This window comes from Cryptomeria japonica, chromosome 7 (genome assembly GCF_030272615.1).
Source record: "Cryptomeria japonica chromosome 7, Sugi_1.0, whole genome shotgun sequence".
Taxonomy (NCBI): domain Eukaryota; kingdom Viridiplantae; phylum Streptophyta; class Pinopsida; order Cupressales; family Cupressaceae; genus Cryptomeria; species Cryptomeria japonica.
The window spans coordinates 207479051-207504179 of record NC_081411.1 but is presented as its reverse complement, the minus strand read 5'-3'; the positions used below and the strand labels follow the sequence as shown (position 1 = coordinate 207504179).

The 25129-nt window shown below is 34.8% G+C and overlaps 1 protein-coding gene across 5 annotated transcripts; it reads right to left on the bottom strand.

Annotated features, from left to right (window-relative positions):
• LOC131036461 (uncharacterized) lies at positions 1-24300 on the bottom strand. 5 transcript variants are annotated; one of them, XR_009104101.2, is made up of 6 exons: positions 23830-24059; positions 21692-22126; positions 19401-19703; positions 3665-3950; positions 947-1160; positions 1-484 (listed from the first exon to the last, which is right to left on the bottom strand). XR_009104101.2 is itself a non-coding variant. In XM_057968352.2 (4 exons), the coding sequence occupies exons 3-4, from the start codon at positions 22100-22102 to the stop codon at positions 18945-18947; spliced, it is 1170 nt and encodes a 389-aa protein (XP_057824335.2). In that variant the 5' UTR covers positions 22103-22119; positions 23830-23929; positions 24126-24300; the 3' UTR covers positions 18890-18944. The 5 variants fall into 5 exon arrangements, 2 of the variants coding, with proteins under 2 accessions (XP_057824335.2, XP_057824334.2); XR_009104103.2 differs by lacking the exon at positions 947-1160 and having other exon boundaries at positions 3665-3710; positions 3871-3950; XR_009104102.2 differs by lacking the exon at positions 947-1160.
• Between the last annotated feature and the right edge of the window lie 829 nt (positions 24301-25129).

Genomic DNA, 25129 nt, shown 5'->3' with positions numbered 1-25129 from the left:
TAGACAAATAGAGATTTTTCATAACTCTATCACCAGACCAAAATGGTCATAACGTCCACCAGATCAAATAGTCTATGGGACCCTGTAGTTAAAAGTCCAGGGAAGTGAAAAGTTGCTGAAAGATACAATTCCAAGGAATATCCAGAGTAATCTGAGGAGATACCCAACTCGATAGCAGACCTATCACAACATTTGTAAATGCATATTAATTTATTCCATGATGGAGAACAATTCTTTCTAGGCGCATCTTGTAGTTTGCTTGCTTTCCGGAGCTCCTTGCTACCTTTTTATTGATTAACTTTTAGAACTAACAAAATCAGGGAAACATTCGTATTACAAATTAATGCAAACAACGCACGCTGTCAACTAGCAAAATGGTTCCTTGATATGTTCAGGAGGGGGTTATGTACAGGAGCTCTTCTCCCCAAAGAACTCTTAGCTACTTTTGTTGCAATGCGTTCGTTCCTATAGCCAGAAGCTTTGCCTGAAAGTTTGAAACACACCAAAATGGATATTAGAGCTATAGATTAACAATATACACTGTCAATGCAAATTTTCTATGAACATTTAAAATGAGTAAATATTAAATGAAACTTGAAAGGAAAGACCCTTCAAATGATTTTTTTGAGAGCCACTGCCATTCCTGAGATAAACTTCATTTGTTTGCAGACCTGATTCCGTACTGTTAGGGGAACACATCAAATGTGTAACTTACATATAATCACAATGCTAATAAACAGATTTATTATTTCAATATAACCCTTCCAGGATGAGATAAATAGTTAGGATCATGAAATAAACAGGCCTTTCCAGGCATACATACCTACAGATAAACAATCTTAACTTCTAAGTAATTTAAGGAAATAGCAGTGACAATAGCATTGATACTTAGTGATGCAAATAATTTAATAAAGAATCAAAAGCACATATTGTGAAGTTTTCCAACCTTCACACTTTACATGTACAGTTGCTACTTCTTTCTCCATCCATGCACTGTTTACAAGTGCAGCTTTGTCCTCTTTTCAATAATACAACTCAGATTCAGCTCCAATATATGAAATCAAAGCTACAATATATGAAATCAAAGCTCTCCAGACATTTTCAAATAAATGATATTTCCCGGGCAGATTATTTTGTTTATCCTGCTTTCAAAAAGCTGCCTGCCATTTTCCACACAACATGTTAAATATTATCATTCCCTTCTCTGAATATTTCAAGAACAGACGAGAAATATGTTCCAGATACCTTAATAGAGATGACACTACATCATAAATACTGAAACAGAAGATATTAATGAATCACTTAAAAGTAAGGGTTCAGACTGTAAAGGTGCTTTCTCTGATGACAACTTTTCATAAGTCCACATAGACACAAAAGTGCAGTCAAATATGTCTCTGGTAGATATAGTTTCTACATAGGGCCAAAGGCTATTTTGAAAGACATGATAAGTTGGTGCAGCTAATTTCAGGATAGGGTTGATGATGCTTGATTTTCTAAGTCGTTCACTGTATCCTCACATGGTTTTTCTACTTCCTAATTTTCCGAAGGGTGAGTGTTGGCATAAGTGAGATGAAAATTTGCTTGGTATGATAATGAGGTTCTAAAATCTACTAAGATACATTTCTAGTTTTGAAAATGTGAGCTATTTATATTGTAATACAAGACCAGACTTGTGTAATTATTTCACATTTATGCATTCTGAATTGCTTCATATGTTTCCTGCATTTGAATGATTTTTGTAATTACTTAACAAATTGCATTTCATGTGGTGGCCTGAGTGTTCCAAGATTTCATGACAAAGTATAGCCTACTAAAAGTATGATATGCATTTAAGGTGGAATTTGTGTTAATGCTTCTCTATTGTGCCAGTTTGTTTAATTGCTCTCTAGATGTTTTCTTGAACGAGGTCTTGATCTATATTTTGACAAACAACGGTTACAAGGTTTGCTGGAATACATGAATGGGATCCCAAGTACTGTTTTTTATATGGGCTTATACATTTGTGTCATTATATAATATAACTAAATATCTCACTATTGTAGACTTTTGAAATAACTCTCAGTTTTTCTGTGGTCCTGTTTAGATATATATTCTAGAGGTGTGCTAGGCACACGAAAAAAGGCAGTGCTTGCCATGTTTAAGTGTAAAGCGGGTCGATGACACTCATACTGCATCCTGAATTTGTAGTGGAACAAAATTAACTCGGAATAAAAATTAATAATTATACTATACAAAAAATAATATCTGGCTCATTTTCTTTCTCCACAAATTGTGTCCTCACTCTAGAGCTTTAAGCTAGACAGTTTCCTGCAGCTCTTGCTATACTATGACTTGCTGCAGATGATGCAACGACCAAATACTTAGGCAAGTTCAAGTTATCTTACCCATTCAACGTGGAGTATTAGTTAAGTAGGATTTACATAGTATTTGCCTATTCATCTATATTTTTTAAAAGGGCTAAAATATTTTTCCTGAAGAAATTAAGAGAAACACCACCAAACGGAAAATTCTTCTTAGGACTCTTTTTCTGATATTTATGCTTTTCTCTTTCAGAGTACCCACAAATCCCTTAAAAATTATGGAAACATAAGATCTGCTATAAATGAAGTCCAGCCAAAGTACATATCGGATGTGGTCTCCAAGTAATTTCCACTTACTTGATTATCCATATAGAATCAGCCACCAAAGTGGATAATTTTATAAGAAAACTTCATAGGAGAGAATTTAACAAACCTACTGCTGCAGAGGACTGGTAAAAGATTGGTTTGAAAGGGTAGGGTTTGGATCTGTTGAACCTGCCAAACATTCCTCAATGAATTCGGGTACTCTTACCAACAATGAATTACCTTGACAATGGCAAAACATTTCCCTAGCAGTACCGCCAAAAGTATGGTCAGCTTGATCTATGAACGTATTTGAGCAGATATGGATGTCCACTAAATTAAAATCTTCACTTATAATAGAGGAAGACTTCCTTAAGAAAGTGGAATGTTGGAAAACTTAAGAATTAAACCTAAAAATCGCCAACTACACTTAGGCCAATGAGCAAGCTGGCATATTCAATAAAAAGTTAAAAACAACTATTGTTATTATTAAGAAAACATGCATTGAAAGACAAAATTGGGCTGAAAAATTAACTGCAACTTTTTTGGGTCTATTGAAAAACTTTCAAAATGATAAATGATATTACTCTGTTTCAATTTTCAACTGATGTACATGCAGGAAAGTGGAAACTATGGTGGATATAAAATTTCTTGTTTTAAGGTTGCAGGCAGTTATTAAAAATTGAATTAGTGATCCCAAAAAATCGCAAGATAGATTAACCGAGCCTAATATTTAAAATGAAAGAGGGATACCTGGAAAATGGTCATTTAGAAGTACAACAAAATAGGCAAAAGCATTGATGATTGACATGATAAACATTTTAAAGAATGAGCTAACAAATTGGTATACTGTGTTTACAGGTTACACAAAATATGGGCAAGAAAGGTTTAAGAATGAAATCGCAATAGAGTCAACCATGTAGAGTAAAACAATTTGAAAAGGACTATGCTGCTAGAAATTTTGGATGGTAATTCTGACAAATTGCTCTAAGTTGACAAAGTAGAATCTTTGAAAAAGAGATTGCTCTCATGTTCATCAAAATAAATAAGCTACCATTTACCAATTTTGTGAAGACGATAACTTGCACTAAAGCGGGTTGATGTTAACTGACAGAAAAAACAGTGAGCACATTAGCTTTACTGCTGCCCAAAGATCATCCATCCCATTCAATGACCATTAATCAAAGAATATCGTTGCCATCTAACAAGCATTTAAATACGTCATTTGACCGAAAGCAGCAAGCTTGGGAACCAGCTAGCTGCACACCATTGCCAACATGCAACCATGCCCTATCATTGCTGCTAACCGATCTTGTTGCCACCCTTTTTTCCTATTGTCCCATGGATCTGCACGTACAATTGCCAATTAGTGATCATCACATATCTAAGATATCTTCATTTCTTGATGAAATGTCTGAAATAGAAGGGAACAAGCTGCCAATGTGAGATAAAAATATTTAATAATGAAAAATAAAGGTAAATTTACATAATCTCAAGGTTGCTAAAAAAAGTAACTTAAAACAATGAATAAATTGATAATTTGAAGTATCAAAGCAGTCATGAGATATGATATATGACAGGTTTATATTGAGTATTGACTGTTGGGAAAATCATCAGTGATCATAATTCAACTCAGGAGCTGTGATATATTTAATTTCTGTTTAGTATGCTTAGTTTTACCATTTACGCGGCTGAGTTAGGTTTGGAAGGGGATTTTGGGAGGCAAGGATAAAGGGGTGGCAGGTTGGATATTATTCAATTACTTGTTCAGTTAGATTTAGTTAGGTGTCTCTTTTTTATTGTGTGTTTATTTAATTCTTTTTGTTATGACTACTTTTTGATGGTCATTTACTTAGAACATTCCCAGGCAAGACCCAGGATTTTAGGTGAATTATGGATGATCCTAAACCAGTTATTGTTGGCAGTATGGTGATCTCCAGGGAAGAACCCAGAAACATAGTTGCAAATCTGCTAAAGCAACTATAGTACTATCAGTTGGTGGACCTGTGGTTTGAAAAATTGTATGAAGTTGGCATGCTAGTGCTTATCAGAATGCAAGTCACCAAAATCAACATGCCATCATTGAAACAAATGATTGAGAACTATGGCAGTTGTTTCTTGTCAGACCATGTTAGAGATTGTACTAACTACTTGCTAAGGTATTTGTCTTATTTAACAATTGCAAAATTGTAAATTTACTCCATTATACACAGGCAAGCAATAAGAAATTTTTAGATACTAGTTGCATTAGGAAAGAGAGAAATTCTGAAAGCAGGTGTATACATGACCCATTTCAAGAGTGGATTTTTTAAGGCTATGGTCAACTTTTCCCTTGGAGAAAGGTCACTGAGGCATTCCTTACCCTTGCAGTCTACTACAGCTAAGGCTCCTCAGCACCGCAGCTCTCATTCAAATGATTTTGGCGATATCAATTCTCTGTGCCGGAGCCTTCTCACAACCCTCTTCCATGGCACAGATGTCTAAGGCAAGCTAGCATTACCAATTTCTTCCCTACCACCAGCCATTCTTCGACATTGAACACTCTCAGCAGAATCAGCTGCCTCCTTGGCTGTCCCATGTGACCCCCTTAGCGTTGGAATTTCCCCAATAAGCATTCTCAGACAATGCATTACTACTAATACAGAAATTGATGATAATATCATCGGTTCATCCAATTCCTCCCAGAATAGTAACACCTGATGATTTTGGTCCTTCACCAAGTAGGTCTTCATCTGCTTCCACTGCTTTGTGTGGTCTTCCCATCACACTTCTATTTACGTTTGTACTAGTTTGAGGGTTAACCTTACTAGGTTATCCCCCTTGGTTCTATTTCTTTGTTATTCCTCATTTTCTTGCTTAATTGTAATTGCTTTAAATCTACGGCTCCTTTCTGTCCTACTTCTTTTCTATTTTACTTGATGTATGCTGTATTCCCTTTGACCTATTTTTGGTCTTTCCTGGACATTATATAGTTTCTTTCTTTCTCTTTCTTTCTCTACTGCTGATATGAAAACTGAGATACCATTGTTATTTACTCAAAATTTATTGTGAGGATTTGAATGGTGAAGCATAGTATTGGATTGATTTTATATCTGAAAAATGATTGCTCATGATTTGTGAAATTCCAACAAAGATAGAGAAGACAAGATAGAATGGTTATTAAAGTACATACAATGGCCCATGTGACTATGTGAAACATTTAATAAAGTACACCAGCCCATGTGACTATGTAAAACATTAATCAAGTACCAGCCCATGTGAATATGTAAAATGCAATACCACAGTTATACACGTGCTACATAAGGCTTTGTCATCATCACTTCTTTTTATACACAAATTTTACTAACCATAAATTTAGATCTCATGAGTATCAGAATGGGACAAGCAGCAATATTTATATCTGCCCAGCTGACTTAGAACCTGAGGAGTTGACAATATTTTATCATACAAGGAAAGGTGTTTTATTTAACTGTAAAGTTAGAAGATGAAGATGAGAATGAGCTTCATCTACCAGTCACAGTCAATCAATTAAGGGGTCGGAATTTAAATAAATAATAATTGAGGACAATTTTTCTCATCCAACCAGTTCATTACAGTTTATGCCTTCCACAATGCCCGATAAACCAGTGGCAAGCATGCCAAGCTCTCTGTAACAAAATAACAGGTCAGCAAACCTACTACACCAGTCACAAGATGATAGATGGCTCCTCCAAAATCAAACTATTCAGCTTCCACTAACGCATTGCCATATAACTTATTTATAGAACCTAAACATGTATGTGTTCTCATTCAGATAACAAAATCTGCAAAAAAAAAATTGCCGAAAATTGGGGAATAATAGGGAAGAAAAAATTGGAACTGAAGACTTTATAGAAGATGATATCCAGTCCCAAGAATTTGAATTTGGCACTACCTTTCAATGAATCAAGGAAACCTAAAAATGTGAAGCCCTCTGATTATCCAGCAATGCATTGTGAAGCATTCTGATGGAGATAATGACCTGCAGTTGGGTTGGTTATACCAATGAGTAAATCACCAAAATTGATATTAATCATAAAATCAAACTAGGGATGTCCTGTCTAAAATCTCGTTTTTTTTAATTGCTAATAATTTACAAATATTCTGCTCATATGAGCATCAACATAAGACCAATACAAGCTCTAGTAGAGCACAACCATGAGACTAATATCAGCTCCTTTCAATCAACCACGCTATAAACCACCTTTGGAAGACCAGGAGTCAAAACTTAGAAATTAACATATTTAGAAATCACTTCCACATTAGAAGCCAACTATGGAAGACCAAGAGTCACAAATAAGAATCCCATATTCGATGTCCCTTTGGGATTTGATCTTGGGTCTCCACAATGAGAACTCAATGCCTTAACGAATTATGCTCAACCCCTTGGACTTGTCTCAGATCTTTGCTAATGAAAGCATCATTAAAATATAACAAAGAATTGTAATGTTGGCCAGAGTGCTGGAAATGAAAGATTCAAAGAAAAGGGCAAATTTAGCTATAGATACCCAAACAGTTCTCGTCACCCATTAATGAATGCCTAATGAAATGGGCAATGAACATAGAAACAAGAAGAGCTACATCATATATATTGGCATGAACATATGTTCACCCAGAATAAATCCCTTGTGGATGAAAACTTCAGCAAAGATGAGTTATGCTTCCCAAAATAGCAAATTGCACAATTTCAGGCTTATATTCAGCTATGGAGCATTAAAATGCCACATTGGGACTACAATATGCTTCTACAATGACCATGATTTCACCACTCAGACTGAGAAACACACACTTCCTACAGTCTGCAGCAGCTTAGAATCAACTATATACGCCTGATTATAGCTCTCACATACAATCCATTCGTATCAATTACAAACCATCGAAGATGGTTGTGGAGAAGTTGGATCACAACTGACAGGCAGTGGAGTCAAATTCTCCTTCCATCAAGACGGTTAGCTCCTCTATTCTGTTATATCTGAATGAGTTTGACATGTACTGTATCCATCTCTAATTGCTTGCTGGCAAGTTCCACCGAATCTGAACCCAGACAGCTTTTTCTGTCTTTGGGGGGGCAAGTACAGCAGGTGAATAAACCATCTGAATGGCCTTGTTTTCATCCCCTTAACCTGCTCATAGAGCTCCTGTGGTCAAGATATTTCACAAGGCCTATTGATTGGTACAGTTACTTCTCTGTATCAGACTGTCTTGACCTGACATTTCCTTAGTCTTCTTGGTGCTAATCTGTCATGCCCCCGCTCGAAAACTGATATAAATCACCAATAAGAAAATTGTCTTATTTATAAGACATATCAATTTTCTAAAACCTTAGCCGACTCCCTTATGTTTGATGCCGGCCGACTCTTATGGGAACAAAAAAACAAATAATAAAAATAATAGAAGGCTGACTTATTCTAAGAGGCAGCAGTAAGGTAAATAAATTGGAATAAATTAATATTCTTAAAGCCAACCTTCACCTTGCTGGCTGACTAAATTGAAAAGAGAAATGAAAAGCAGGAAGCACTGGATAATAGATTGTGTGATTCACAGCAATGATATTTTAATACCAAAAGGCTGCAGCAATTAGAAACAAACAAACAGAAACTAAAAGGTAGCAGCAATACAAGCTATGCATTATTCTCATCATAGTAGAAAGATTCCATTGAGGAAATCGCTCACGAAGGATAACTAATGATTTAAAGAATTAGATTAAATAAAGACTATGTTGAATAGTCAACGAGTATTATGAAGAGACATGTCTATTCAAGGGAACAAGATATAAGGAGATCATTCATTAAGAAGGAGGGGCATATAGGACTTTCATTTTAGAAATATCAATGAATCATCCATCATCGAAGGATTCGGATTAAAATTTAAGAAGACATTAAACATTCAGCAGTTCAAATGAGTATTACTGTTTGGTATGAGTTTCCTTGTGCATAACTGAATAAATGATGCATTAATAAATATACCCCTACATACTAATGATTAAATAATACACTGCTGTTATACATATATCACAGTAAACATTAACTGCATTGGATTTATGAATATCTGCAATTTATTTATTATATGTAAAATACATGCATGATACTGGAATCTTTTATATGCTTTGAATGCTTGCAGCCATGGTAGAGGATATAAGGATTGCAAGAGGGGTACAGTGATGGGGCACTCGCCTAGGTACGCCACCTTAAGGTGGGGACCAGATGGTCCCGTGAGGCCAAGGGGGTACAAAGGGTATTGCCTTTGGGCTTAGGAGAGATGGGCTTCCAGGGCACCCTGTTGTAACCTTATCCCCCTATCATGGTGGATCAACACAAGAAGTCCAATCATAGGGAGAGGGAAATGGTTGGCAAGATGAGGGGGCAAGATGGTTGGCTAAATTGCAGATTCCTTATAATGGAAATGGTTAAGTACTTAAATCCTGTCAACAAGTTAACTATTGTTTGTTTAAGACTTATGGTGTAGAAATACATTGATATTCTGATAAATTTGTTCAATTGAAAGCTGTACAGATGAAATTGAACGAAGAGAATCAGAATTTCAAAGATGAGAATCAGGGGTAGCAGAGGAAAGGGCAACGATTAAAAGAAAAAACCAGGAGCTGAATGCCACCATATCACAAAATGAAAAAACTGCATTGGTTTAGAATTCTATTTGCTGAAAGGTCAATTCAAGGTAAACAAGCATTTAAAACTTGAGATTGACAAGAAACAGAATTTTCTCAAAAAAGCAGAGCTTGATCAATCAAAACAGAGAATGAGAACTTAAAAAAATCCCAGCCTCCAGATTTCGTATTTCCCATGCCTTGAGGTGACCTGTAGCTAAATAATTTTGCAATAATTGCATAAACAGTAAAAAAAATTTCACAAACAAGCTAGAACGGAATATTGTTATTCAAATATACTGGGAAGTTTCAAATAAACAGAATACAAATAACCTTAAGCACAGATTACAACCTCTAAATGAGATTACCTTCTGAAAATCAGAGGGTTTTCGTCCTCCAATCTCTCAAATCCAAGAGTTTTCATCCCTGAACTGATAGTTGAACACATGGCTCAAGCTGTAGGAGAAATTATAAGGGAATTGGCAGTATTTCCAAAAGCAGCCAAGCACTAATTCTGGCAAGATCCTTTTCAAATAGCTCCCATGTTGTCTTAAAAGTCAACTTGTAACTCCTAGTCCACCCACATCCCCTTATGCTAGGATTAAATATTATTTTATTATAATTTATTGACTATCACACCTGACATCCCAACTCATGGCTCCATTGTTAGAGTTATTAATTTTGCTCTATCCAAATATCTCATTACAAGTCTACCCTCCCCAAAATCGCTTGCCCACAAGCAATACAATGTTGGATATTCAAATATCTCAAGACCCTCCCAAGTAGCATCCTTTGTAAGTAGGTTCCTCCAATGGACCAAGTATTTTGTGATGGCCATGTCTCTCAATTTATTCTCCCATATGTCAGTGATGGCTCCTAGAACAAGTTTCCCTTTATTATCCAAGGGTGACAAATCAATTGAGAACGCAATATACTAGCCAAGTGCCTTTTTGAGGCAAGAAACACAACTCTAACTCATAAGCCACTTCACCGATCCTTCTCAAAACTCTGTGTGGTCCATAGACAAAAGGTTTGAACTTTTTAGCTCCACTTTGCTTTGAAGGCTATAGGCGTAAAAAAACCATATCTCCCACCTTGAATGATCTCCTAGCACAGTGTTGATCTGCATACAACTTCCATTGATTTTGGACCTTGTGCAAATGACTTTTAAGTGAACTCAAAATGTCTTCGCTATGTTTCACCAATTTGCTAGTTGCTAATACCCTATTGTCAATAAACACCAAATCAAGTAAGGTTAAATCAATTATCCCTATCATTGGCAATGTTCTTTGGCAAGTCATGTAGCCTAAACACTTCTCTAAAAAATAGATCAGCTTCCTCATGTGCTTTAAATTTTGTAGGGATGTCCAAAAAGTGTTCATACTTAGTTAACCTATGCACTACAACATAAATGCAATTCTTGTTATTTACATTAGGCAAGAGCTTCTACTTGGGAATAAGCAAAAGCTATACCAATCCTATAGGATAAACATGCTCTTACTTTATTTTGTTGGCATGTTATGTGCTCCCTAATATGTTTCAGAACATCTTTCTTAAGGCTTTTTTAGAAGAGCCTTTCTCTTATCCGCCTATAAGTCTTGTAGAACCATATGTTTCCAACAATTAGTGTATCATGCAAAGACCTCAAAATATTTTACTTCATCTTAGATTCAAAAATTGAGAAAATACTATCCTTGTATAAAATGAGACCATATGCTAATAAGTATCTATCATCCTTCACTCCTTCATTTAGAATATTAGTAGCAAAGGTGTTCGTAGAATATTCTAACATGATTGAAGCCTTTGAATTAATAGAAATAGTAGAAATGGAGTGTAGACAAAGCATTGAAGAGAGAGCATCAACAGTTGCATTCGTTTACCCTTCGTGTACTTTATCAAAATCATAAGCTTGAAGCTAACTCACACATTTTTGTTATCATTAAAGTCACAATGGCCAAGAAATAATTTCAAACTGTTATGATCAATCTTTGCCACAAACCTTCGAAAAACTAAGTATTGTTGGAACTTGGCCAAAATCATGCATGATAGCAAGCATCTCTTTGCTATAAATGGAGAATCCCCTTTCTGAATCTTTCAGTTTTCTATTCACAAATGCTACGGGGTATCCTTTCTACACTAATACTGCCTTGATTCCCTCTCTTGAAGCATCACATTCTACAACAAAAAGTTGTGAGAAATCTAGAATAGCAAGTATAGGGAATGAAATCATTATCTCCTTGAGCTTGTCAAAGGACTCTTGGGTTGTGTCAAAAAGCTCCTTTTTTAATCTTATCAGTTAGGGGTTCTACCAGCGGCAAAATATCCCTAACAAACCTCCTATATTAACTGCAAAGGCCAAAAGATCCCCACATAATATCAATGTGGTAGGAGGTGGCCAATCTGAAATGGCTTAAACCTTATGTTGATGACTTGAACACCTTTAACACTAATCACACGACCTAGGCGAAAGCAACTATAGGGGAGCGTAACCTGTACAAAATATATAACCCTAAACTCACACTTGATTCCTTCGCAAAGAGAGACTATTGCTCTAATATTTCACAAATAGTATCTTAATGCTTCAAGCATCTTCCTAGGTTTTGTTGTAAACCAATATATCTTCAAAGAAATCTGAAACACTTTTTCTTAATTGATTATTGAATACCTAATTCATAAATGACTAAAAAGTGGCTAGAGCATTTGTCAAGCCAAAAGGCATGACTAAGAACTCATAGCGACCAAAATGGCATCTAAATGTTATTTTGTGCACGTCCTTATTGCACACATGGCTCTTATGAAATCATAATTTGAGATCAACCTTCAAAAAATAGGCTACTCCATTCAACTCATCAATAAGCTAATCAATCCTAGGAATTGGGTACTTGTTTTTGATGGTCTTTTTGTTCAAGGCTTTGTAGTCTATGCACATCTTCACTATACCATCTTTTTTCTTTACAAGCACCTTAAATAATGCAGAAGGACTAGAACTTGGCCAAATGTGACCCATTTCCAACAATTGTTTTTTTAGCCCTTTCTCTTTCTTCTTTGTACATCCACAGATGGCAATTAAGGGTGGTCATGACAAGCCTAGAACTTTGTTCCAACTCTATGATGTGTTGTGATCCCCTATCCCACAATAGCCTTGGAGGCAATTCACTAAACACCACAATTTGATTATCCAAAATATTATGAGTGTCAACATGATAAGTATGATGCTTAACCAAGACTGAATTATGGGCATGCCCTTTGTCATCAAGCAGCTGGCTTCCCATGCAACTTGTCCCTTTAATGAAAATTCCTATCTGTCCTCTTAGTTGTGACCATTCATGGTGATCCATCAAAAATGCCTCTAAGCACCATGTTTTTTCCTTCTAATTTGAACCTTAATTTGATGGTTTGAAAACTTTGTTAAACTTCTCCAAAAGAATGCAAGCATTATACTCCTAAAAGTAAAACCATATAAGTCTCTCCTAATTCCACAACCTAAAAATAATCAAATACCTTGTGATCACCAAGGGATGGTTAGAGTTGTCAGTGTGATGACTTTTAGCTAGATAATTTGGCAATAGATTGCATAAACAGTAAAAATATTCATAAACAGGCAGGAACTGAATATCATTATTTAAATATAACTGAAATATTTCAAACAAACAGCATAGAAATACTAGCTAGAATGATGAACATAGCCTTCAGCACCTATTACAACCTCTACATGAGATTACCTTAAAAAAAAACGAGGGTTTCAATCCTCCAATCTCCCATATCTTAGGATTTTCGTCCTTGGACTCATGGTTGGGTGCATGGCTCAAGCTGTCACAGAAATTATATGGAAATCAGCAGTGTCTTCAAAAGCAACCAAGCTCTTCACTATATGATAGCTAGAGGACCCACTTGGGTGCCCAAAACCCAATGCCCCCATAAAATAATATTTATTAATTCTGGGAAGATTGGAACTGGCTATGCAGCCATATAAATAGTCAGATATATAAGTGGCACATGTCCTGATGCGTTTCTTTATACATGTATTTCTGGAAATCTATATGGCTGTATAGCCGCTTCCTACTTGTAACACCTCATAAATGATCACTCCTTAATGGAAACCCAAGCCCCTTTATGCAGAGATTAAATATTATTTTATTATAATTTATTGAATGTTGCACCTGACATCCCAGCTCATGGCCCCCATTGTTAAATTTATTTATTTGCTCCATATCCTTACTGAGGAAAATAAGTATTGGGCCCATACAGGCTGATTTAACTAAAAGGGGGCATTACATGCTTCGACAAGTGGAGAATATAGTGATGATGTCACATCTACAAAAGAGGATTAAGAAGAGTCATCCCCACCAATTCTGAAAACTTAAAGGGCATCAAGATAAAAACAGAATCCAGTAAAGGACAGATTGGCGCTGCTGAGTCTCTGCTAGAGCATTCACAATGGACTCACCAGAGTAGTAGCAGCAAGAGCAGCAGACCTTCCACATGCTAAACAAGCTGCTTCCAGTTAATGTCGACCACAGCTATCGCTTTTTCAGAACAAGGCTCAGTAAGAGTCTCCCCACCAATTCTGAAACCTTGGAAAGCTACAAACTTAAAACAGAATCCAGTAAAGGACAGGTTGGGACTGCCAAATCCCTTCTCGAGTATTCATAATTAACACAGCAGCAGCAGCAAGAGCTGCAAACTCCCACATCTTAGAGATGCTGTATCCAGCTAGTGATGACCATTTCTGCCACTTCTTTCAATCAACAGCAGAAAGGTTCTACTTTCCCAGCAGCAAACTGCAGTCAGTCAGGAGCCTGGTTATTTCTATTTGGATATTGATGCATTTTGCATGCATGAGCACCAAACATTACAATATGTTTTGTATTTAACTCCATTATGTTTCTGTTATAGGCTTGGTATGATGATAATTATGAGGTTTGAATAAATAACAGAAACATAATAGAGCTAGATACACTGCAAACATAATGATATCATAGGAATATGTATCTATATACATGTTTAAAAATTAAACAATAAGATCACACTTCATTATTAAAATAGATATTATTTCACAGTTGACACAACTCTCTAATTAAAATATCTTGCTAAAATAGAATGCCAAAATGAATTACATTACAAGATGTGAAGTAACAGAAAATAACACTTATCTGCCAAAAATGGCTTCACTTAAATTGATAACTTTAAAGGCTTTGGTTATTCGATCTCATGTAGAAGAAAGTATATCAACCATATCAGGATGACCACAATGAAAAGCCTAAATTCGTATGAAAAAGGAAATAAGTTACCAACAAAATACGACAGAACACATTCATGAAATCTCATCTACCAGTACTTTGTCTAGATTCTAATCTGTGACGAAGGGGAAAGGGATCCTAATGTTATGATCAAAAGTAGGGGTCCAGACATTCCAAGACAATTAACAAAGTGATATGCAGACATGAACAGAAGCATATTACATCCTACATCAAAAGCATGAAATATCATCTGAAATGTTGATTTCTTGACAAGGCTTCTTGCTCCCAAGTTGAAACACTCAATAGCATTAAAAGCTCTCATTGTGGAATGCTCTGCGAAAAATTATATTCTGTGTTCTTGAGTAGCCATTTTCTTGAAGTCAAAGGTTCATTTGGCATCCAATTCGTACAGTCACAGGAAGGCTGAGCATAAAAAAAGAAACTATTTATGAATAATCATTTTGAATACTTTCTAAAAGATAATTTAACTCATTGCTACATAGGATCACATGATTTTAGCTTCCTGACCTGACCGATTTATTCTATCTGAAAATGAAGGCATGAATGCATATTCCTTGCTCACAGGTTTTATAAACATCTAAACTGGAACTAAATTTAACAGGAATAAATATGAAGATAGAAATTTGTGTCCCAAAAGTACTAGTATCTGCTTCAGATATTATAGCAGCCATTGTCTTATGGAAGAGTTGATAATCATCAATCATTTTTCAACATTTATATTGTTGTTCATCTTGCCCTAACATAGATTGAAAATATAAGTCTTCAAGGGGCATTGGATTCATTTGTATCCCAACAAAGAGTTGAAAAAGTTAAGTACTTCAAAGTTTACCCCTAAGTTATCAGTCCTGGTATGATTGACGGTACAGGTACAAGTATGTATGTATGTACATACGTACGTACGTACATATTAAAAAATCTAAATTATATAATAATAAATAGTGGGGTCTGGGAGAGGAGACCCCAATGGGGTTGAGGGGCAACACCCCCAACAGGGTCGAGGGGCAATGCCCCTCATTAGGGTTTGGAGGCAACACCCCCAGTGAGGTTGAGGGGCAGCACTCCTAGCATGTTCCCTATTGCAATACAAGGCAGGGACGAGGGGCAGAGCCCCCACCACCAAGCCCAGATTAATGCCTTTGAAACCACACAAACCATCATGATGCATGCTATTTTCACAATTTTATGTGAAATTAGGTATGCATGCACTTTTTTGTTTATTAAAATGCTTTTAGGTTAGTTTTTTATTTAAAAAAATGCTTTTTTATTACATTTTGTGACCCAATGGCCATAGGTTCACCCAAGGTACTACTGGGCACATGAGGGTCCCTGTAAATTCTTTCTGTGAAGGACCCACAAGGAACCCCGGTTGCCTAGGTGGTACCCTAGGCGAACCCAAACCTGTACCAAGACCAGACCCATATTGATATGGGCAATGTTCCCAGCGAACCCAATTACATAGGTTTAACCTATTGAAACAAATGTTAAATGTTTCAAATTTGGAATTTGCAACTATAGTGCAATCTGAGAGAAAAAGGATTTTGAAATTCTAATCATCTGTAGCACATCCAACATTGATTCCTACTTCTAATCAGTAATTCAAAAATCTAGGTGTTTAAAAATTCTAACCAATGATCCTCTCTGAACAATATGAGACGTTTGTTCACTATCAAGTTGATTAGTTTTTCAAATTTTACTCTTAATCCACAGAAAGTTCTTATGATACTTAAATGACATTTAGATTGCAAAAGACTGATATCTTATAGATGCTCTAAAAGATGACAGATGTGTACTTATTTGAGCAGAACTTCCAAATACAACAGCATACCCGAAATCCTGTAGTTCTAGACGTATAAACCAAACCAGAAAAAAGGAGAGCACTCCAATTAATGTCTACAATGAAAGCCATCTGTGAAATTCGCATGCTACTTCGAAGTAAGGTGATGTCCACACTGACTCATTCCATTCTTAGAAACCACTTTTAACAATCCAATCCACAATGCCAGAAAAACTAAATGAGCATCCAAAGCTTCAACTATGATTATGCTCAGAAAAGTTCCAAGCAAATTCCCAACCAATTCATCATCATTATCCAGCTACATGTCAGTGCCCACTGAACAATGAACTATATCTTTATATATAATAATAAATTATTTGCTCTTCAAGGATGCAGCCATTTCAGCCTCTCATCAAATTTATCAAACACCTAATCTATATCAAAGATCATCGTCTACTCCTGAGGCCTTCTACATACAGCACCATCACAGCAGATACCATTGAAATGAATGATGATTTCAAATTTCCCATAAGGCACTTCATCAATATACTCTGACACAAACACAACCACCCAATGTATGATAAATGAAAGAAAAATTATATCAATAATGAATAAACCATATGGATCAAGGAGGCTCAGACAGGAGTTCTCAAAAAAAATCCAACAAACAAAATGAATCATTTGAAACTAAATCAATAATGCACTAAAACCAAATGAGATGGAACATAAACCCAAATGCCACATTGTGTGAGTCCTATATATGTCAGTGGAAGATGGTTTTCTAATTGAAATCTACCAAAAATTTACACACTTGCAGCTGAACTCCAACAACTATATAAAAATCTTATTAAACAAGGTCCCAACATTGACTGCCTTGAAAGAAGCAAGGTGAATAATTAGTGCTGGATTTATTCAATGCTGTAGCTAAGATGAAACGCTGAAGCACTGTTAGATATACCAACTTAAAAGATACTCTTAATCAAATAAGTGTTCAATATGTTTCGCATCTGGCCAAGCATGTTTCATATTTTTGTCAAAGGTGGTATAAAAGGAAGGAAATGAAATTAGTACTCCTGCACATTAAAGATTAGTATATAATAATGTGACCTGAACAAACAACATCTGCTTCTTTAGAAGTGAGTGCTAATGACAACAGCCACCACTATTTGCTAATATTTTGATGGAGATTTAGCAAATAAAAAAAAAATGTATATAATATATTAGACAATTAGCCCATCATCTGAGAAATATTGAAGTATCTCTGTAATAAACATCCCAATACACTCGATATCTGTTAATCTAATTGTATGAAAATTATATTTTCACTGCAACTGATTTGACAAGGTTACTGTTCTTCTCATCCTAAAATATTTGGAAGTGCCCCATAATAGCTGATTGTATATAAAAGAAAGAGATTCATCCGATTCCAATAATCATAGTTGTCATACAGAAAACGAAATCCCTATACAACTCCACTTATAAGTAGCTCTCATCAATATGATTTTTTTAATAGGTTGAAAAAAGTGGTGATCATGTCACTTTTCTTTCATTTGTGAATGGAAAAATATTACAAAACTGGAAGAAAGTAAATGATTTAATGATATCTCTCAAAAAAGGATAAATGAGTTTTTGTGAGCTCCATGTCTATCCTTTTTTATCAATTTGTAAATTTGTAATGCTTCTATTCAGTTATTGTCTTGTTTTCCTTATGGTAAAGGCCTAATTTAATAAAATAAAAAATTGCACATTGATTATCTCAATATTCAAATTATAAGCAAAAGATAATTAGTCAAAGTGAAAGTTTCCCATACAATCCATCAAATAGGACATTTATTAATAAAGGAAATGCGGGCTGTGGCAAGATTCTCTAGAAAACTTAATGAATGAATAATATGAAAATGAGAAGCCAAATCTATAGTCAATGAGCATAATGATGTGTAGAAACCAGCTGTATCCGATAGCTAATGCATGAAAACATGAACAGGCTAACAGAAGTTAAAATTTGCATAATACAAGAAAAGATGAGCAGGCTAAAAGCAGAATATTACATCCCATATTATAAACATGGAACACTAAACTTTATGGTAGTTATGTTTAACATCTAAATATTCTCTGTTCTTTACAACCGAGGAAGATTCAATAGACTAAATAGGTATAAACAATTTCTATCCAAGCCTTCTTCTGTCAGGTGTGTAGAGATTTATAGAGAAGACACAAATATTCATTGCTAATCACATTGCAAACACAGCAACATAATATGAAGGGAACATTATCAATAGTTGATGTTTTTAAGGACCACTAATTGATCAATAAATGAGAACCTGTGGTATAAATTTTTCATAGGTTCATTAATAGGCTGCTTGTGACAATTTGCAAAAAGTAGCATAGCACTTAGCTATAAGTTGAGACATTTGACCTGGGATTTCATTCATAAGTGAGAATCTATGTTACAAACAGTCACAAAAGCACATTATTTGACTGCCTATGCCAACCATTTTCTCAAATATTCACAACAGGGAGCTTAAGATAATTTTTTCCTATTCAGATTAGCCTTTTCTGCAAGCAGGGGCAAGAGGAACATGGAAAGTTGTAGTGATGGGAGGGAATCAACTATGCACAACTTATAAGGTGAACCCAAAACTTAAAGTACATACAATTGAATGAATCTTAATGAATAGTGATTTTTACAGAGTTTTTGTTGAGCACAAGCGTGTCAACTCAGAAAAATGCTCATCATCAGAAATGTGCAATTCAAGTCGGAGATTTGTCAATAAGGCTTCTCGCTCCCAAGTTAAACACCCAGAAGCATGAAAAGCTCTCATTGTGGAACAGTATGCACGAAGTTCTAATTTATGTAATTTAGTAACTACTTCCTTCTCAGTCAGAGGTTCAATTGATCTCCCATTTGGGCATTCACAGGAAGACTGAGCATCATCAGAATGACTATTGATGAAAGGTCGTTTTGAAAGCTTTTTATCAGAATGTAACACATAATTTAACTCATTGCTACTACTACTACTAGCTACAGAGCATTGAATGCTTTCAGCTTTCTCAACTGATAGATTTATTCTGTCTTCAAATGAAGACATGCGTACACATTCCTCACCCACATGTATTCTGGGGAAAGGAAAGGTATCTACCTTCTCCAGCATAGGAAAGGAAGAGTGTGCTACTGCTTCTTGATCCCTAAACTTTTGAATTAATCTCCTTTTCTGAGGAGCAGCTTCAGTCTTCAAATCTCCTTCATATGCAGATTGCATACAACTGCCTGGTTTTCTCTTTGCATTCTTTGATATAAGTTTGTGTAGATGGTATTCAGCCACAACTTGTTCATATTCCTGGCATGCAGTATTCCGTTTCACATTTTGTTCTTGAAACTGGCATCCAATATGCAATTCCTTTTGGACTTGGAATTTCATTCTTGCTAAATGGTCTCTACCGACCTGCATGAAATATACAAAAGAGGATCAGGACATCAGGCAACATCAACTCAATTTATTTCTAAAGCATCTTCAGATACCATGAGCAACATCAGTACATTATTAACAGCTTGTGATTAAACCATTGGTTCAGTGGAAGGAATTGGTAGTTGTAATAACTTTGAGATGAAAGATACCCTTCGAGATACATGCAGACAGCCTGGAGATTCTTCATCCTGCTTCCTATGGAACAAGGATGAGAGACATCCACAAACCTTACCCCACCCATTTCTTGGCACATGGGTGATTCCCCAAAGGCAGACCAGTTATAAGCTAAAAAACAAAAATCTCTCCTTTTAACACATCTACAAGTTAGACTAATCCCAATTCCCAGTATTTTTCAACATAACAGACATTAAGTTTCCACAATCTATAAGTTAACAATCAATGTTTCTAGATTAGATTGTGTGAAGTTTTTTTACATCAACGTTTCGGACCACACTCTGTGATCCATCATCAAAATGATAGAGAGCAATCAGGATAGAAAGATGAAAATACCAAGGAAAATAATTAATGAGATAATTGTCTACTACCACAAATACAAAAATTATTTGCCTATTTTATTGTCTACTATTCAAGAATAAGCATCTTTAGTAAATGATTTTAAGTACATCCACAACATTTCACATATCTTGGAATTTACCAAATACTCTCCAGCCATCCCCAAACCTTGGTGGAAGATGACCATTTGCTCTACGGCTACTTCCCAAAATCCTGGATAACCCAGAGGGCCAGAACAAAAAACTACCATAGAAATCTCACAATACATTATATGTTCTAGATCTCACAAAGAATCTCTTAAATATTCTTCCCATACAGAATGTCCCTGCTTTCTCTAAACAAATTCATAAATTAATGGCCAATTTCATGTGGAATCCAAATATCTAATCATTAGTTATTCAAGCCCTTCGTGCAGTACAATCACTCGACACAAACAGAAGCATTCAAATATTAAATTTCTTAATAATCGGTTTGCCATTAAACTGTTTTAATTCCTTAAGAGGGGATGAGATTTTACACTACAGTAATCGGGGAGCTTTCTACCTGCCTGGGTTTAAATATCTAATCATTAGTTATTCAAGCCCTTCATGCAGTACAATCACTCGACACAAACAGAAGCATTCAAATATTAAATTTCTTAATAATCGGTTTGCCATTAAACTGTTTCAGTAGATGAAGTATGTTTAATATTTTAACAAGATCACTTAGACGCAAGAAAGAAAAACTAGGATAACTATTTTGTAAACTAGGAAAAGATATAATACTTTGTTCTTTTAATTCCTTAAGAGGGGATGAGATTTTACACTACAGTAATCGGGGAGCTTTCTACCTGCCTGGGTTTAAATATCTAATCATTAGTTATTCAAGCCCTTCATGCAGTACAATCACTCGACACAAACAGAAGCATTCAAATATTAAATTTCTTAATAATCGGTTTGCCATTAAACTGTTTCAGTAGATGAAGTCTCTTTAATATTTTAACAAGATCACTTAGACGCAAGAAAGAAAAACTAGGATAACTATTTTGTAAACTAGGAAAAGATATAATACTTTGTTCTTTTAATTCCTTAAGAGGGGATGAGATTTTACACTACAGTAATCGAGGAGCTTTCTACCTGCCTGGGTTTGAACAGGGAAAAGATATAATAATATTACAAATCAGTAAAAAAAATAGAAATTTTTTATACAAAAGAAAGATCAACAGGAGGAATACAAACATGCATAGAAAATAAGATAACCAATTCTGTTTGCTCTCGAGAATCCCTGTCAAATTTTTATGGTATTGTAAACCTTTTATAAAGAACTCCATGCAGTGTTTTCCATTATAAAATTTAAAATTCATGACATATCTCAATAAATACAAATAAAGATATATTATTCACTTTATCTATCCAAGGACAAATGCTATTAAAAAAAACCCAACAATTAATAGGTTAGAGATGACTTGCTACCTCAACATGATGAAGCCAACTGTCATTCTCCCAAAACAGCCGGGGCCGGATAACAGACTGGTGAAAAGATCTCTGTCGTAGTGGCTCCATCAGTTTGACAACAAATAATCTGCTGGGTAAAGCTTTGATAACTCTACCCTCCCTCCATGAATGGTTATCATACACTTCTATCAGATCCCCAGGACCCAATTTTCTTGTTTCTGTCATAGTAGGAGGTTCTGGTCTAACTATGTCAGCATACACGTCTTCCACAACATGTTTCCCATGGTCATTTAAAAGGTTGTCATACTGAACTCTGTAGCAGTCTCTATTGTGTGAAATGATCCTGGCTCTGTACCAGGATCGCAAAGTACCACCATCTGAGCGACAAACCTCAACCCTATGCCCTTCCTTGAATTTCATATTGCTCATATAACACCGTTCAGATTCTGTTTTCTACAAATTAAAAGACTTAAAATCAGAACACTTATATAAAAATGATAATAAAATCAGCAAGAACCTAACAAATATCAACTGTTTCTTCCTTCAAATTTCCTATTGATATGCTTGTTACACAAATTTCCTGTTAAATTTTTTTCAAAATGGAAGGCATCCATATATCATCTGCAATTACAACTTTATAATTTTTAAACCAAGTAATCTGGATGCATTAAAGAGGGAGGGGAAATAACAAAGAACTTTCTTAAACAAGCCCTAAAAATCATACATTTATGTTTATTGCTATATATTTTTCACTATAAATGACCAGTTAAATTTATTATTAACACTGTTAAGTAAAATGAAAAACAAAACTTCTCACATTTACCATACATTTTCTGGATCAAATAACTAGTTCTTTAAAACAAATTGCAAATGAAACCAAAGGATTAAAAAAAATTAAAATTCCGTACATTACTACAAATTTCCAGATGAAATAATCAGTTACTTAAAATTTTAAACAATTATAGGTAAATTAAAAACAATCTTCCTGGTATTAGCATACCTTTTACAGATCCGATAAAACAGTTCCTTACAACCATTGTTTACTAAAATTTGAAAGAAAATTACTCACATTACAATAAAATTTCCAGATCAAATAGCTAGCTGTTTAGACTTTAAAACCATGACGAGAAAAAAACAAATATATTGACGGACATTTTCCAGATCAAAAGCTATCTCATTCAAAGCGATTGTAAGTAAAATTAGTTATTTAAATTGCGAATAAAAAAAAACAATATTTCCTTACAGTGCTATAAATTTCCGGAAGAAATAATCAGTTATTTAAACAATTTTAGGTAAATTAAAAAACAATATTCCCGGCATTAGCATCCTTTTACAGATCAGATATCCAGTTCCTTAAAACCACTTTTTTTCTAAAATTTGAAAGAAAATTCCTCACATTACGATAAAATATCCAGGTCAAATAACTAGCTGTTTAAACTTTAAAACCATGACAAATTTAAAAACATGCATATTAACAGACATTTTCTAGATCAAATAGTTATGTCATTCAAAGCCATTGTAAGTGAAATTAAAACCAACTTCTTCACATTACCATATATTTTCCAAATCAATAATTAGTTCTTTAAGACCGTTGTCAAGAAAATTGATCACGAAATTCCTCCAAAAAAATTGTAAAACAATTAGTAAAGTCGGTCAAGAAAAGATATTTCGTCCTTGAGCTTCATATTGGCTACCCAGATTTCTGTTAAATAAACGTTTACAATTTTGAAAATCAAAGTAAAAAGGCAAGAACGAATTTCGAATTTCCTTTTCTTGAGCTTCATATTCACTACCCAGATTCATTATTTAAATCACTATTTGCAAATTTTAAAAATTAAATTTATTTTCAAAAACAAAAACAACCTATGTAACAAGTTCCAATACCCAAAAAGAAACTACAATCAAGATAGGAAAAAGCAAAAGTCTGTGACAGTTACAGATTTTAACAGAAAATAAAATTTGAAAACAATTGAATAATGGGTTTTTATTAGCCTTCTGTACAAAAAAATCTTAAAAGGAAAAGGAAAGAACAACCAAAATCTCCGACCCAGAACCGCAAATTAAACCGGAGATAGTAGATTACAGGAAAGCAACAAAATGGGAAATCCAGATTGCAAAACATCAAACTACTAAAAGCAATTGTTCAAAAGACTTACCAGACCAAATTGCCTGCAACTCCGCGACTCCGATGATTGAATTGGTAACTAACAATGTTCAAACCCTTACAAAACGTCTCTGCAAGATTCTTATGATGAGCTGAAATGCACGTCAATTATCAGAAATTTGAGCCTTATACAATAATTTCAAGAGATAAAAAAATCACCCACTGGTGATTAATGTAGTGATTACTTAAATATCAGGAAAACAGGAGGGTTAATTTTTGTTACAATTGTTTGTTAGCTAAGATATTCGTAGATGAGATGCAAGAAAACTACGTATTTGAAAGAAATACCTATATGTCCTTGGGGAGAGGGTCCCGTGTTGATTATCTGATTACAGTTGTTCCATAAAGAAAATATAAATAATTTCCAAACGGGTCCCTCCTTTTAGCTAAAACTTGATTAGACAGAAGAAATTATGATTGATCTTCCATGCTTGCATGTTTGAACTTTTCAATTCATTTTTTTTTAGGGGTTGGTTTTCCTTTTCCCTTTCGGGTTGAGTGAATTCGTCTTGAAGTGTGGCCTACGTTTTCTCTCTTCAAAAGTCTCTTGAATACTCACCAAATTAGGAACTTGCAATAGAACTCTTAAAAACATTACAAAGAACTTCTAGGGCTAGGGATGATAGATAGTTTTTTTGCATTAACATTAAATGATAGCTTGCTATGTAATGCTTTCAACAAAGTTAGAAGTGATAGCAATGCCATTATTAAAAACAACAAAAATCTTAAGTTATGTTGGTACTAAAATTAAATGATATTTTTATGGTGTACTTAATTTTTATATAAGCTTTTAAAAGATTTTTGTTCATTAAAAAGAATATAGAGTTGTAAGACTAGAGAATGTTTTATTAAAATGAGAACAAAATTTGATTAAGCAAGTATGGTTGTAGTTAACAAGAAAAATAAATAAACATCATTTAGGATGAGCAAATAATATTATATGTATATGTTAGGGTTTGTCCCCACCTTGAACAATTGGTAAGGTTGTGCTAAGGTTTTGGGTTCTTTCCATGTAGGTTCAAGGTTCAACTCTTGCATGTTGAGTTTACTTGGTTGTTAGCCTAATCAGGCTAGGTCTACAACCTAAGGGGTTTAGCTTTGTCTTGAGCTAAGCTCCATGTTATTGGACTACCCTTATAATGCATTTCCCATTTGTAGCTTGGAGATCTATAGATCTCGGCACTGGTTCAATTATGTATCTAGGGATGTATAAGTTGTTGTTGTATTTTGATTTTGAGTGATTATTTTATGTTTTGCTTCAATGTATATGGTGTCTTTGTGAACCATGGTGT